At 39.8% G+C, this 14,077-nt stretch overlaps 1 protein-coding gene across 1 annotated transcript in view; it reads right to left on the bottom strand.

The window, feature by feature from the left end:
- The window catches only part of NCOA3 (nuclear receptor coactivator 3), a 105,056-nt gene that overhangs the window by 11,103 nt on the left and 79,876 nt on the right, over positions 1 to 14,077 (bottom strand). The window contains exons 10-17 of the mRNA XM_070941720.1: positions 13,091 to 13,238; positions 10,951 to 11,336; positions 9,807 to 10,666; positions 8,526 to 8,664; positions 7,976 to 8,170; positions 6,764 to 7,000; positions 6,254 to 6,380; positions 3,970 to 4,141 (exon numbers count right to left, since the gene is read on the bottom strand). Of these exons, the coding sequence (XP_070797821.1) occupies positions 3,970 to 4,141; positions 6,254 to 6,380; positions 6,764 to 7,000; positions 7,976 to 8,170; positions 8,526 to 8,664; positions 9,807 to 10,666; positions 10,951 to 11,336; positions 13,091 to 13,238 (2,264 nt within the window). The remainder of the gene's footprint in view (positions 1 to 3,969; positions 4,142 to 6,253; positions 6,381 to 6,763; positions 7,001 to 7,975; positions 8,171 to 8,525; positions 8,665 to 9,806; positions 10,667 to 10,950; positions 11,337 to 13,090; positions 13,239 to 14,077) is intronic.

Here is a 14,077-nt window from a genome sequence, read left to right as displayed (position 1 = left end):
GGAAATGTGCCCGCCAGGTTTCCGTGCATTCCATCAGCCAAGGGCTCAGGGAAGGGGTGGGGGAGTGGCAGCAATCTTTAGAGAAAGTCTTTGCCCGAGGGAGGCCACTGTTCCTCAGATAGCCGGATGTGAGTCCCTCCTTGTGAAGTGGGGTCAGGGGATTCAGATGGGCCTACTGATTGCGTACCTGGCTCCCTGCCACGTAACAGCGGTCCTGCCTGAGCTGCTCGACATTATAGCCGGGGTGGCGGTGGAAACCCCCAGACTTATTGTTATGGGGGATTTTAACCTGCCATCTGCTGGTGAGATGTCGGAGACGGCTCAGGAGTTCATGGCTTCCATGACGGCCATGGGCCTGACCCAGGTAGTTCAAGGCCCCACCCACTTGGGGAATCACACTCTGGACTTGATTTTTATCTCTGATCAGTGGCTGAATGATCTAAGAATAGGGGATATAGACATCAAGCCCTTGTCATGGTCTGATCATTCTCTCCTTCACATGGACTTTCAAGTCACTTCCACCCACCGCAGGGAGACGGAACCAACCAAATGGTTCCGTCCCAGGCGCCTGATGGACCCCGAAAGGTTCCTGATGGAGCTTGGGCCATTTCCTGAGACTCTGGCTCACGACTCGACTGAGGACCTGGTGGTCGCCTGGGACAGGGCGGCTACTGGGGCCTTGGACCGCGTCGTGCCTTTGCGGCCTCTGACCCGATGCCGATCTCGTCTAGCTCCTTGGTTTTCCGAGGAGCTGAGAGAGATGAAGCGTCGGAAAAGACGCCTGGAGAGTGATTGGAGGACAAGCCGATCTGAATCTGACCGAACACAGGTGAGATCTTATATTAAGATCTACCTAGTGGCGATAAGAGCGGCGAAGTCTAGCTACTTCTCCGCTCTTATTGCATCTGCAGAGAACCGCCCAGCTGCGCTGTTTAGGGTGACCCGCTCCCTACTTCAGGTGGGGGTACGGGAAGATCCCTTAAAGGGTCGAGCTGAGGATTTTGTACAATTCCTGCATGATAAAGTCGCTCAGATTCGGGAAGGCCTGGACTCCGATTGGGTAGATCCAGGGGAGGAGACGGGGGCAGGTCTTGAGAGCGTTATCTGGGAAGAGTTTGACTCTGTGGCTCCTGAGGACGTGGACAGGATTCTGGGCAAGCTTAACGCTGCCACATGTTTATTGGACCCGTGTCCCTCCTGGTTGGTACTGGCCTCCCGGGAGGTTACACGAGGCTGGCTCCAGGGGATTATAAATGCTTCCCTGAGTGAGGGTGTCTTTCCCGCCGCCTTGAAAGAGGCGGTTGTGAAGCCCCTCCTCAAGAAGCCTTCCCTGGACCCGGCTATATTATCAAATTATCGTCCAGTCTCCAATCTTCGCTTTGTTGCGAAGGTTGTTGAGAGTGTGGTGGCGCGACAACTACCCCGATACCTGGATGAAGTTGTCTATCTGGATCCGTTCCAGTCGGGCTTCAGGTCACGATACAGCACAGAAACGGCATTGGTCGCATTGGTGGATGATCTCTGGAGGGCTCGGGACAGAGGTTGCTCCTCTATCCTGGTCCTATTAGATCTCTCAGCGGCTTTTGATACCATCGACCATGGTATCTTACTGCACCGGCTGGAGGGGTTAGGAATAGGGGGCACTGTTCTTCGGTGGTTCTCCTCCTTCCTCTCTGACCGTTCGCAGTTTGTGTTGGCAGGGGGGCAGAGGTCGACCTCGAGGCACCTTATTTGTGGGGTGCCGCAAGGGTCAGTCCTCTCACCCCTTCTGTTCAACATTTATGTAAAACCGCTAGGTGAGATCATCCGTGGTTTTGGGGTGAGTGTTCATCAGTATGCTGATGACACACAGCTATACATCTCCACCCCAGACCACCCCAATGATGCCCTTGCTGTGATGTCCCGTTGCCTGGAGGCCGTGCGGATCTGGATGGGGAGAAACAAGCTCAGACTCAACCCCTCCAAGACCGAGTGGCTGTGGCTTCCGGCGTCCCGGTATAGTCAGCTGGTACCATCACTGACAATAGGGGATGAGATCTTGCTCCCCACAGAGAGGGCCCGCAACTTGGGTGTCCTCCTGGATTCACGGTTATCTTTAGAAGATCATTTGACGGCCGTGGCCAGGGGTGCCTTTTATCAGGTTCGCCTGATCCGCCAGTTGCGTCCCTTTCTGGATCGGGACGCCTTGCGCACGGTCACTCATGCCCTAGTTACCTCCCGTATGGACTACTGTAATGCTCTCTACATGGGGCTCCCCTTGAAAAGCACCCGGAGGCTCCAACTGGTCCAGAACGTAGCCGCGCGGGTGATTATGGGCGCAGCTCATTACGCCCATGTAACACCTCTCCTACGCGAGCTGCACTGGCTCCCGGTGGTCTTCCGGGTGCGATTCAAGGTGTTAGTTATCACCTTTAAAGCGCTCCATGGCTTAGGACCTGGGTACCTACAAGACCGTCTTTTGCCACCAATAGCCTCCCACCGACCAGTTCGTTCTCACAGGGAGGGACTACTCAGGGTACCGTCAGTCAAATTATGTCGACTGGCGACTCCCAGGGGGAGGGCCTTCTCTGTGGGGGCTCCAACCCTTTGGAATGAACTGCCCCCGGAGATACGGAATATCCCTGATCTCCGTGCTTTCCGCCGTGCCCTCAAGACCCTGATGTTCCAACAGGCAGGGCTAAACATACAAACATGCAAATGATTTTTTAAATGTTATCTAATTCTGGGTTTTATTTAATTGACCAAACTAAGTAACAATTTTAATTAGCAATTTTATGATGTTTGTGTGTCTATATTTTTCTTGACTGTACACCGCCTTGAGTCCTACGGGAGAAAGGCGGTATAGAAATATAATAAATAAATAAATAAATAAATAAATAAATAAATATATATATATATATATATATATATATATATATATATATATATATATATATATATATATATATATGTAGGTCTTTGGTTATTCGAGTCTTCTCCCACGTAAAATTGAAGGTTTCTTGGCAACGTTTCGACGAAGTCTCATTCGTCATCTTCAGGCTGGTGTTCTCGGCTTCGTGCTTCCAGGAGCAATTGCTCCTGGAAGCACGAAGCCAAGAACACCAGCCTGAAGATGACGAATGAGACTTCGTCGAAACGTTGCCAAGAAACCTTCAATTTTACGTGGGAGAAGACCCGAATAACCAAAGACCTACATACAAACACCCGCGAAAACCTGAGAAAACATATATATATATATATATATATATATATACACACACCTGGAGATAATGGCTATTGGAGGAAGGGCATAACTTGCTGTCTCTTCTGGCACTTCTATGAAAATTATTAGATAATCTTCTAACATAATCTAGAAATCTCATTCCTTAGCTCCACCGACTCCTTCCATTCAAAATTATATTAACAGTATTTGTAATCACCTGGCAATCTGCCATAATTCATTTAGATCAGTAATTAGTAAAATGTTATAGCATCACATTTGCTAATATAGAAAAAGTATGTGCATACCTAATTACAATTATGTATAATAAATACTGGAGCATTGGAGCAAGTACTAGGAGCAAAATAATTTTAGTTGAAAGAATTTGTCTTAAATTATTAAATGGAGTGTTTTTCTCACTATGATTTTCCAGGTTCTAATTGTGGCACTACAGTATCTTGTGCAGTATTTTGTATCAATTGTTATCAATAGCTTAATTAACCATGTCCTTTTAATGTATACTTAGAACTGAAAAAAAATTCCCACTGAGCAACAATAAACTGAACTTGAACTGTGCTCTGTTTGGGAAGAAGGTGAGGTGTAACAGGTGTATACAATGTCAAATCAATTCTCATAGAACAATCTGTAAGTATCTACAGTATAATAATGCAGAAAAAGAACTGTGCTAGAACTGATTCAGTAGCATCCTTATGGTTTACAGTATATTCATCTAGCCGAAAAATAAGAGTTTAAGAGGATCATTTACTTACTTGGTTTACAAGATCAGGAATTCCTAAGGCTCTATCAATTTCTTCAAGGCTGGTAACATCAGTATTGCTCAACAATGCATGCAGTTGATCTAGTAGAGCTCTTTCATCACTTTGCCCATCTACATTTGGAGTATTATATAACAGGTCATCCAAGGAATTTCTAACCAACTGCCTAGGAAAGACAAATGTTGAAAATGAGCAGGATCTTATATACTGAAAGCAAGAACTTCTCTGCTAAGATTAATTCTGAAAAGTCCTTGGGAAAAATCTAAGATGAAGAGAGTAAAGACACTGGTACCAACATACAAGAATTTGTCATCCTGAATCTTGAAAAAAGGTCTCTCTAAACCAACCCATTGATTCAAACATAAGTATTATACTGTAAATGTATGCAAAATTGGCATATCCGGTTGTCTCACTGAATCACGTTTAAGATTCTTTTTCATGCTTATGATTTAATTTAACTTTTCTGAGGCCAACCATACTGAACATATTCCCTTAAAAAAAACTAATAACGCCCTTCTGTGTTTCTCAGGATAACAAATGTACTTAAGCTGAACTTTATAGAACCATAATGTAGCTTTGTTCATTCCATTTTATTTTATTGTAGGTGTGTTATACTTCAAAAGAAAATAATATATTCTTCTCTGTCCTATACTTTCAAACATTTTCCTTCCTATCTGATGCTTTTTTTTTTTTTTTAATTTGATTTATATGCCGCCCTTCTCTGGAGACTCAGGGCGGCTTACAATGTGCTCAGCAATAGCCTTCATCCTTTTGTATATTTATACAAAGTCAGCTTATTGCCCCCACAACTGGGTCCTCAATTTACCTACCTTAGAAAAGACGGAAGGCTGAGTCAACGTTGAGCCTTGGCGAGATTCGAACCTGCAGTAATTGCAGGCAACTGGTCTTAATAACCAGCTTAATAACAGGGTGCCTTAGACCACTGTACTACCAAGGTTCTTATTATTCTCTTATTATTCTCTTTTAATTCTTGTTAGCTAGCTAGCTGCCCTAAATTCTGCTATGCTGTTTCATTGGGGGGAGACAACTTCTGGAAGGTATGGGAGATGAAAGCAAAAGAAAGCAAGGATAAACCATTTCTGTATTTTATTTATTTATTAAAAACATTTATTTGGTTTCCTATCTTATATAAGGGAGGCTTACATCATTAAAATTCTGCAATATAAAAATCTTCTAATCCTCTCCATTCCCACCTCTGAAGTGGCAGCCAGCACAATCATGCCAGCCTCTTGATCAGCTCCATGGCAATCTGGGGACCTTAGGCCCACCAAAAGAACCATGTCTTCAGAGCCTTTTGGAAAACGGGGGGAGGGGGGTGTTAATTTATCTCAGAGAGAATGATATTTTAGAAGGAGGGAGCCGCCACAGAGAAGGCCTTCTTCTGGTTCCTACTAGATCTGCTACCCTGATAGGACACAAAACATACCTGGCCTTCTGGCTTTGGTGAGCTGGGTAGATGTAACTGGGGAGAGGCAGTCCTTCAAATAACCTGGCCCCAACCCATTTTACCAAAAAAAACCTAGATGGATATATAAAACGATTGACCACATAGGACCAGATGATGGATCCCTCAGCTCAGATGGCACCATAGAGGAAAAGCTGAGAATCTTTTAAAGTACTAACTGTGCGCATGATGCGGCTAGGTAAAAGCTTTCTAGATATCTAGTTCAGTAGTGGGTTTCAATTTAGTTTGCTACCGGTTTGTTCATGGGCACGCGCGACGCTTCCGGGCGGGTGGGCGGAGCCTCCCGCTGCTACCAGTGCGCACTCAAAGACAAAGTGGCAAAGACAGAATTACAGTTGGGACATGAAAGGTTAAAAACGCATGAATATGGGAAAGCTCAGCCAGGTGAAGGATGAAATTAACTACCCAATTAGGCATCAGTCAATTAAACACTGGCATCTTAGGTATTAGCAAATTGAAATGAACTGGGACGGGATACTTTCCATCAGAAAATCATACTGTTTTCTACCCAGAAAAAACACAATGAACGAATGGTATTACTTTCATACTCAGTAAAGATATAGTAAAGAGAATTCAATCCAGTCAATCACCAAATAATATTAATTAGACTTCACAGACAGCCTTTCATAGGATGGTTCAAAACTCCAAACACTGATGCAGAAGAGGTGGTTATAGTCAAAGTCAATCTGAAATTAATAGAACATACAAGCAAGTTTTTTGGTTTGAACAAAATATTTTTCTTATTTGACTGTGACCAAACAATAAAATTATCAGCTAACTAGTAATTATTACCTGTCTTGCAAACCTTGAGCTGCTTGTTCCATGGAGACTATGCTGTCAGGCCATACATTTGGCTGATTAGATGGTCCTGGATGTGCATAAGGATTTCCTCCCATTCCTACATTAATCTCATTTGACCCTATTAAAAAAGGAAACAAAATACACATTTTTTTTCATTTGCAGAAGCAACAAATATTGAACAGCAATTTTTCAATGTTAAAAATAGCACTATAGTGATTAATAAATAATTAAGCTTTATTCCTTTGAACATGGAACAGTACAAGATTTATTATTATGGCAGCATGTTTCATGCACAAATTGATTTAGATCTGAATCATAACAAGCCTCAAAGTCTTATCCAAACAGAAATGAGTAATAAGGTCCACAGTAAAGTATAAAAATATGTATTTTAATATTAATAGCTGGGAAAAATATGAAAGGGAAAGAAAAAGAAGGGGCGTAAGGCTATGCCCAAGATCTGAAATACTAAGGTTTCAGTAAATAACAATTGTAATCACTCACTCATATGGATCATTTCCTGTTGGAGCATTGATCTGGTGCCAGGAATACTATTTGACCTCATGGGCAAACCAGGCATGGATCCTCCCATGGAAGACCGGGCAAGAGAAGAGCTGCAGTCTGACCCAGCCCTTGCCATTGAACCAGAAGCTGTAGGCTCCATCCTATTCAGTTTTGGATTTTGTAGACTCCAATCACTTGCCGAATGCTGATTCATGGAAACATTTCTGTTACAGATCCCTGGAAGAATTAACATATTTAAAACATTTTACTTTCATTACTGAAAAATACAGAATGCATTTCATTTAATTATAGCAGGCATTTCTGCTGCTCCTCACATTCAGATTATAATTCTAGGTCAAAACTGAAAGTATTCCACATATTAAGGTATTTCTCCCCCCACCCAACCCGGTACATGCTGGAACTACAATTTACTGAAATCTCAGATTTGAGAATGACTACACAGAGGCTTTTCTGCCTCTGGATTCCAACTGTACTACCAGTAACAACATATTAAAGTCAGGAAACTCTTGTGTAGAAACATTTTGTGAGATATGCAGAGATTTCTGCAAACTTAAAAACTTTTTTAAGTGGGGATGGCATTTCAAATATCCTAAATTGTGATTCATACCGTGTTTCCCCGAAAATAAGACCGTGTCTTATACTTTTTGAACCCTAAAATAAGCGCTTGGCCTTATTTTGGGGGAAGTTTTATTATTTTGGGGCACGTGGAGCAAAGAGGGGGCTCCTCTTGCCATCTTACCTGATTTCCAGCTCTGTCTCCCTAACCCTAACCAGACTGGCTGCACATGCTTTTAAATATTTTTGGGGAGATCTTATTTTCAGGGAAGGTCTTATTTTCGGGGGTTGGTTTATTTTCAGGGGAGGTCTTATTTTTGGGAAAACACAGTAGTTGCAATTGTTTAAAATGCAAGAGGAGAGCTTCAAACGTATGGAATCCATCTTTCAGAACTGATTTTCTATTTCACTTTTTTATCCACTCTGCATCTATGCATCAAATGTTCTAGGTGCTAAAGTACAGAACAGTCATGTCAGACATTTGTGATTTCAAACTTCAAATTTGCAAACCAGACCAATCTACTGTTTACAATAATTGTTTGTTGGACGATTGCAAATCATCTTTTGATCATACAGATATAGTTTATTATAATTTTGGGGTCCTAATTAAGGTAAAGGAGGGAATTACAAACAAACCCATATTGGCTCCAAAATTTTCTTGATTTTCAATCATTCTTGGTCTCTCAGCCATCATATTTTGCTTCTGTAACAATGAATATGAACTAGCACTTCTCACTGATGAGACAGAATCCACTGATATAGGACTATCCAAAGATATGGCTCTGTTGAAAGGAGGGCGGGTGATTTGCCTAGACTGGGGACTTCTGACACCTATTGAAAAATTAAAATAGAATTGTAAATGCATCATCTGTAAAAATATTATCTGTATGTGTATTCAATTATTATTATTAAAGAAATTATTAAAGAAATATAGTGAAATGCTCTAGAAAAATATTCTAATGTGAAATTAAATTAATACATTATTTCTCCTTCTCTGTAAACTTTGTATTAACTATATCTTCTTCAGCTACATGTTCAATTCTATAAAGGTCAAGAAAATACAATCTAATATATGGGGGGAAAAGGTAAAAACCTAACAATAAAAATGAACGACTATATTGATTTTACTGATTTATAAACATAAACTATTTTGTGAAATAAAATCAGAGCACAAATAATTCCTTACCCATTGGTGTATTTCCTTGGCATAGAGGTAGCTTATTTCCCATACTAACTCCATTTGTAGGTATAGGATTATGGCAAAAATCTGCACTATTTAGATCACCCAAAATTGCATCTAAATTATCCACCAAATTGCCACTTATCTGCAAAACATTTTAAATAATGAATTTAGTTTTTAAAATTTCTAGAACGGATTTTATAAGCTAATATGGACTCAAAACATATGCCTCTGAGATTTAGCATTAACTTTTAAATCAACAAAAACAAATGGACAAAATAAACACAGAGTACATTTCTGTCTAGGAAGAATAAAAACAACTATTCAGTAAGCCCATATAAAGGGCGTAACCCATTTAAAGGACAATTTAGAAAAAAAGAAAGTGATTGCTTAGTAGTTCATCCTTTCATTGATTTAACCTAATGGAATAATTTTAAAATATTTATTAAAATATTCAATCTTTTAAAATATTAACTATTTCTAAGTTCTTTAAATATTATAGGTGGAATCTACTTAAATGGTACCTTATGCACCAGGCTTGAAATCTTGGAATTAGACAACTTAGAACTATGCCGCCTTCGATCTGACCTAAGCGTAGTACACAAAATTATCAGCTACAACATCCTACCTGTTAATGACTAGTTCAGCTTCAACCGCAATAATACATGAGCACACAATAGATACAAACTTAAGGTAAACTGCTCCGAACTTGATTGCAGAAAATACGACTTCAGCAACAGTGTGGTCAATGCCTGGAATGCACTACCTGACTCTGTGGTTTCTTCCCCAAACCCCCATAACTTTAACCTTAGACTGTCTACTGTTGACCTCACCCCATTCCTAAGAGGTCTGTAAGGGGCATGCATAAGTGCACCAATGTGCCTACCGTCCCTGTCCTACTGTCCCCATTTATTCATAACTTTATCCTGTATTCATAATCATGTTTATACTTATTTCTGTTATCTTATACGTATTTGACAAATAAATAAATAATAAAAAAATAAAATAAAAAAGGTATTCCAGCTTTTCTCCTACAGAAAGGAATACCTCTTCAGAATTGGTCTCACCCAGAACTAGCCATGTAAAAATCTAAAACAAAAGGCAATTGCTATTATATAACTAAGTTATGAACAATGTAAGACAACTCCCTCTGGGGTTTTACTTGTTTGTGGACTGTTGGAATTTTTAAACAAACCCTGCTTGTCAAATAAGCTTGTGGAATGAAACTAAGAGTAAATATTCTTTTAATGGAAATTCTGCTTAACACTTGAATACTTATACTCTTACCTCTTCTGTGGGTTCTGTCTTTATTTTCATCTCCTTTTCATTACTTGATGTAGGTATGGCCGAACTACAACACTGTCCCATCTTGGTATCCAGAGTCTCAATTTTAGGTTTAATGTCTTTTAAAAGTGGCTCTTTTCCATCATCCTTATCAAGCAGGTATCTAAGCAGGGCATGATTCTCTTTCTTTTTAGGACTCATTTGTTCCTGTTTCACAACTTCTCCACAGGAAACTGTGTTAGCATCATGAAATGGATCTTTCCCAGTAGCTTCCGCTGTGATTTTTGCTACTTCTGCTGGAGAATTACCATTTCGTAGCAACTTATGTAAAATCTTATGCTTCTCTTGCATGTTTGATGAAGAAACTCCTCCCGATGTAGAAGACGAAACACCAGATGAAGGGCTTGTAGCATTGTTAGAAGATTCTTTGCAGCTGGAGTCCAAGGGTGAATTTGAAAGTGTTGGATGCCCTCTCTCCTCTGAGGAACATGTTAGCAATTGAAGAAGCTTTTTATGTCCTTTGCTTTCAGCTGGTCCCCTCTGATCAGCACCTTCAAGGCTCTCCTCTTTGCTATCTTTATTACTGTTTGAGTCCCTGCTGTTTGACTGGCACATAGAGCTCTCCACTTGATTCTGTTCACAAAACATGCCAGGGGGGCTTTTTGAATCCTGGCTCCCCATTTTGCTTTGTGGAGGAGGAGCATTCATATTTGGAGAATTGTCCAGTTTAGGACCCGGTGAAGAAAGTGTGGATAGGAGAGTTGTTCCAACTCCCTCACTAATGGCCTGAAGAGCACTAAGTGAGCTGCTTGAAAAATTGTTGCTGCTGGAATTGCTGACCGGTCCCATTGGAGAGTGTACACCTATAAAAATAGTTCATAGTTTAATTTAAAAAAAATAGTTCATAAATATCTGAAATGTCTTGGGAGGGGGAGGAAAACAAAGCAGAACTATTTTTCGTGCGATCTTTCTCACAACAGAATAATGATATAATTAATTTGACCAAACTGACTCAAGGTTTATGCTTCAATACATTTCAGGGAATATTTTTAAAGACCAGGTTATAAATCCAAATAAAAAAGTAATCTTCTGTAAATAAATGGATATTTATATTGAAATGTAATATTACTTAGAAAGCCACCTTTACCTGGTACAGGAGAAAACTGGTGTGAATTCACTTTTGGACTCCCACGATTCCTAGGTGATATCATTATATTCGGTTGAGTGGCATTCAAGCTTGGGCTGCCATGTGGTGGGCTACTGATATTTAATCCATAATTATTTTGATAAGGAAAAGACTGCATTCCTTGGCCAGAGTTCATTGATCCCATATTTCCTGGACCTCCATACCTAGCACCACTCATCTGCCCCATTATGTTGGGATCTCCCATGGCATAGTTTCTGTTTTGAAGAGGTACGTTTTGCCCAGGCATCATATTCATAACACCGCTACATGAATTGGTGCTCATAGTTGTAGAAGCTCTTATGTTCTGTCCCATTGTATTGGGATTTGGTCGATATCCATTTTGTTCTCTGAAAAGTTGAACAAACGAATACAATAAACTCAGGCTCCAAATCCACTTTTTAATTGTGTTACATTAAACACACAGAAGAAAAATATACTTACACACAATATAATTCAATATCTCAAGATTAATAAAAAAAAAAGATTTGAAAAATCATGGCGTAATTCCCAAAAATTGACCAGCTTCTTTCCTGTCCTTTTTTAAAAATGAAATTTGATTAAATGATCATAATCATTACAATGCTTTGGGGGGAGGGATTCTGATGTGATTAGAATGATCCTGCCGGCAGGGGGAAGGTTGTTATGGTTAGTAGTTACTACTTGGTGCAAAAGATAATGGATTGTTTTTCACCATTATTTATTCTTTAATCTGTTTAATTAAAACATTGTTAAGAAAATATAATAGAAAAGGACAAACATACTGGTATTAATTCAGTAAAAAACTAATTGCAACTAATAAATAATTAATGTGATTAATTTTTTTAATGGAAAAAGATCTATCACCCATACTCTCTAGCACCTGCCTGCCTCACTGGCTTTCACTGCCTGTGCCCTCCTATTAGTCTTACTTGCCAGTCTGCTTGCCTGGGTTCCCACCTCTTAAGATTCACCTAATGAGCCATGTAGTCCTCAGATTACAACAGCAGCCGGGACAGCCAGGATTGCCTTCACTAAGCAATATAGGCATATGATCTCATTCTGTATGACTGCATCACTTAGTGATGGAAATTCCGGTCCCAATTGCCATTGTTATCGGAGAACTACCTGTAACCTATTTAGATACTTTGGTGGTATCTGTCAGGCTCCAAAAACTAAGAAAGACATGATTAGAAAGTCTTCTAAGCAGTTTCCTCCTATTGTTCCTCACCTATAGAGAGAAATATTGCCAAACTAAAGCAAGCTCTTGAACCATAAAACATATACTATTATTAGGAACTATTATTAAGGAAGAGTCTTCGTCACCCTTTTTTCCCCACACAAACCCTAAACTACAAACTGTCACTTCAATTAGTTCCACTAAAACCAAACCCTGATTATACTCTATGCCACAAATGACATATTACCAAAGCCAGTAATTTCAGGGAGTTCTGTTTCCAAAAAATGGTTAAGGAAGAAAAGTAAGCACCTTTTCTTCTTCATTCCTATCCTCTTGAGATTAGCTCCAGCTGAGCCTCAGATACTGCAGAAGCCCCAACATTTATTTATGCTCGTTTAAATAGCACATAGAATTACCATTTTATTATCTTTAAGCAAAACCATAACAAAAAAATAATTTCTTGGGAAGGTAATAAGTAACATTACTTATTTCGCCATGGAGCGAAACTATTTCCCATAAATTCAGCTGCTAATTTTTAAACCAAAATCAGTTGGTTACCTATCCATATTGCTGAACAAACTACTAGGTTCCAGCCAAAGGTATAACTCAAGGGTAGAAATGTTCAGTAAAAACCACCTGCATGAGAGTAATCATGAGTTGTATTCTGAAATAAGATAACTATCTCATTTTTTGCCATTCAGGCAATATGTTAAAAAGAAATGGTGAATTCTCTAGCACGATTTATTTGGTAATCTTGTTTTCCTGTCCTGGCTTACACAAGGGAAAACCAGTCTTACTCCATGAAAACCATTATCTGAATCTGAAATAGTTGCCAGGCTATACAAACATGTCACATATCAATGTTAATATCTCAATTTTTGCTCAAATAAGCATTTAAATGAAGGTTTAAGCTTTGGAAATCCTAAAATGTAATTGCAATTTTACCTTTGAAGAAAGTGGGTAGAGATAAACCCATGGCGGTCATTGGTAACTGGATTTCGGAATAATTTACTTTTTGTTTGTGCTGTCACTATTGTTCCATCAGCTAAAGAGAACCGGTAGAGTGGTGTTTCAGCAATGCCTTGCATGTAAGCTGTTAAGAAAAACAGATTTTTGTTAGAAGAGCACCTTTCTGTTTATATTTCATGTTACACAAATAATGGCTTGCAAAGTAAGACAGACATTTTCAAAGTTCAAGTTTGGTGTCTACTAACTTTTGCCTAAAATGCATACACATGAAAGACAACAATAACAACAAAATCTATACAGCTTCTGTGTGTGAATTTGTACATTGTGGGGGAAATGGCAATGTATAATGTCTAAAGGTAACAGAGCTAATCCTATTTTGCCCAGGTTTCATTGTAATAATCATTACCTGCAGAAATAGAGACTCTGAATTGGAGAGGTCAGGATTTTATTAAAGCAAGCAGAAACTATTTCCATATGCCACCTCCCATTTTATGAAAACAAAGCATCATCTCACAGCAGTGAGGAAATTCAGTGGCAGCAAGATAGTAATTAAAATCTAAAAGGGCGTCTTAAATTTGTCATCCCCTTAAGAGCCGTGGTGGCGCAGTGGTTAGAGTGCAGGCTACTTCTGCTCCCTGCCGGCTACCTGCAATTTGGTAGTTCAAATCTCACCAGGCTCAAGGTTGACTCAGCCTTTCATCCTTCCGAGGTGAGTAAAATGAGGACCCAGATTGTTGGGGGCAATATGCTGACTCTGTAAACCACTTAGAGAGGGCTATAAAGCATTGTGAAGAGGTATATATGTCTAAGTGCTATTGCTATTAAGATTGGAAGAAAGGCTTATTTCTCTCTCATACTTGACATAATTGGACATCAGTTGATATGTTGTTTTTATATGAAAATACATGCTCCAATTAGAACTTCCAAGACAACAATTCACTGTATTTGTTTTAAATTGGCCCC

This window comes from Pituophis catenifer, unplaced genomic scaffold, assembly GCF_029215685.1.
Source record: "Pituophis catenifer annectens isolate HBS135680 unplaced genomic scaffold, rPitCat1.0.hap2 SCAF_3, whole genome shotgun sequence".
Taxonomy (NCBI): domain Eukaryota; kingdom Metazoa; phylum Chordata; class Lepidosauria; order Squamata; family Colubridae; genus Pituophis; species Pituophis catenifer.
Note: the sequence above shows the minus strand (reverse complement) of the source record. Positions and strands in the feature narration are given on the sequence as shown.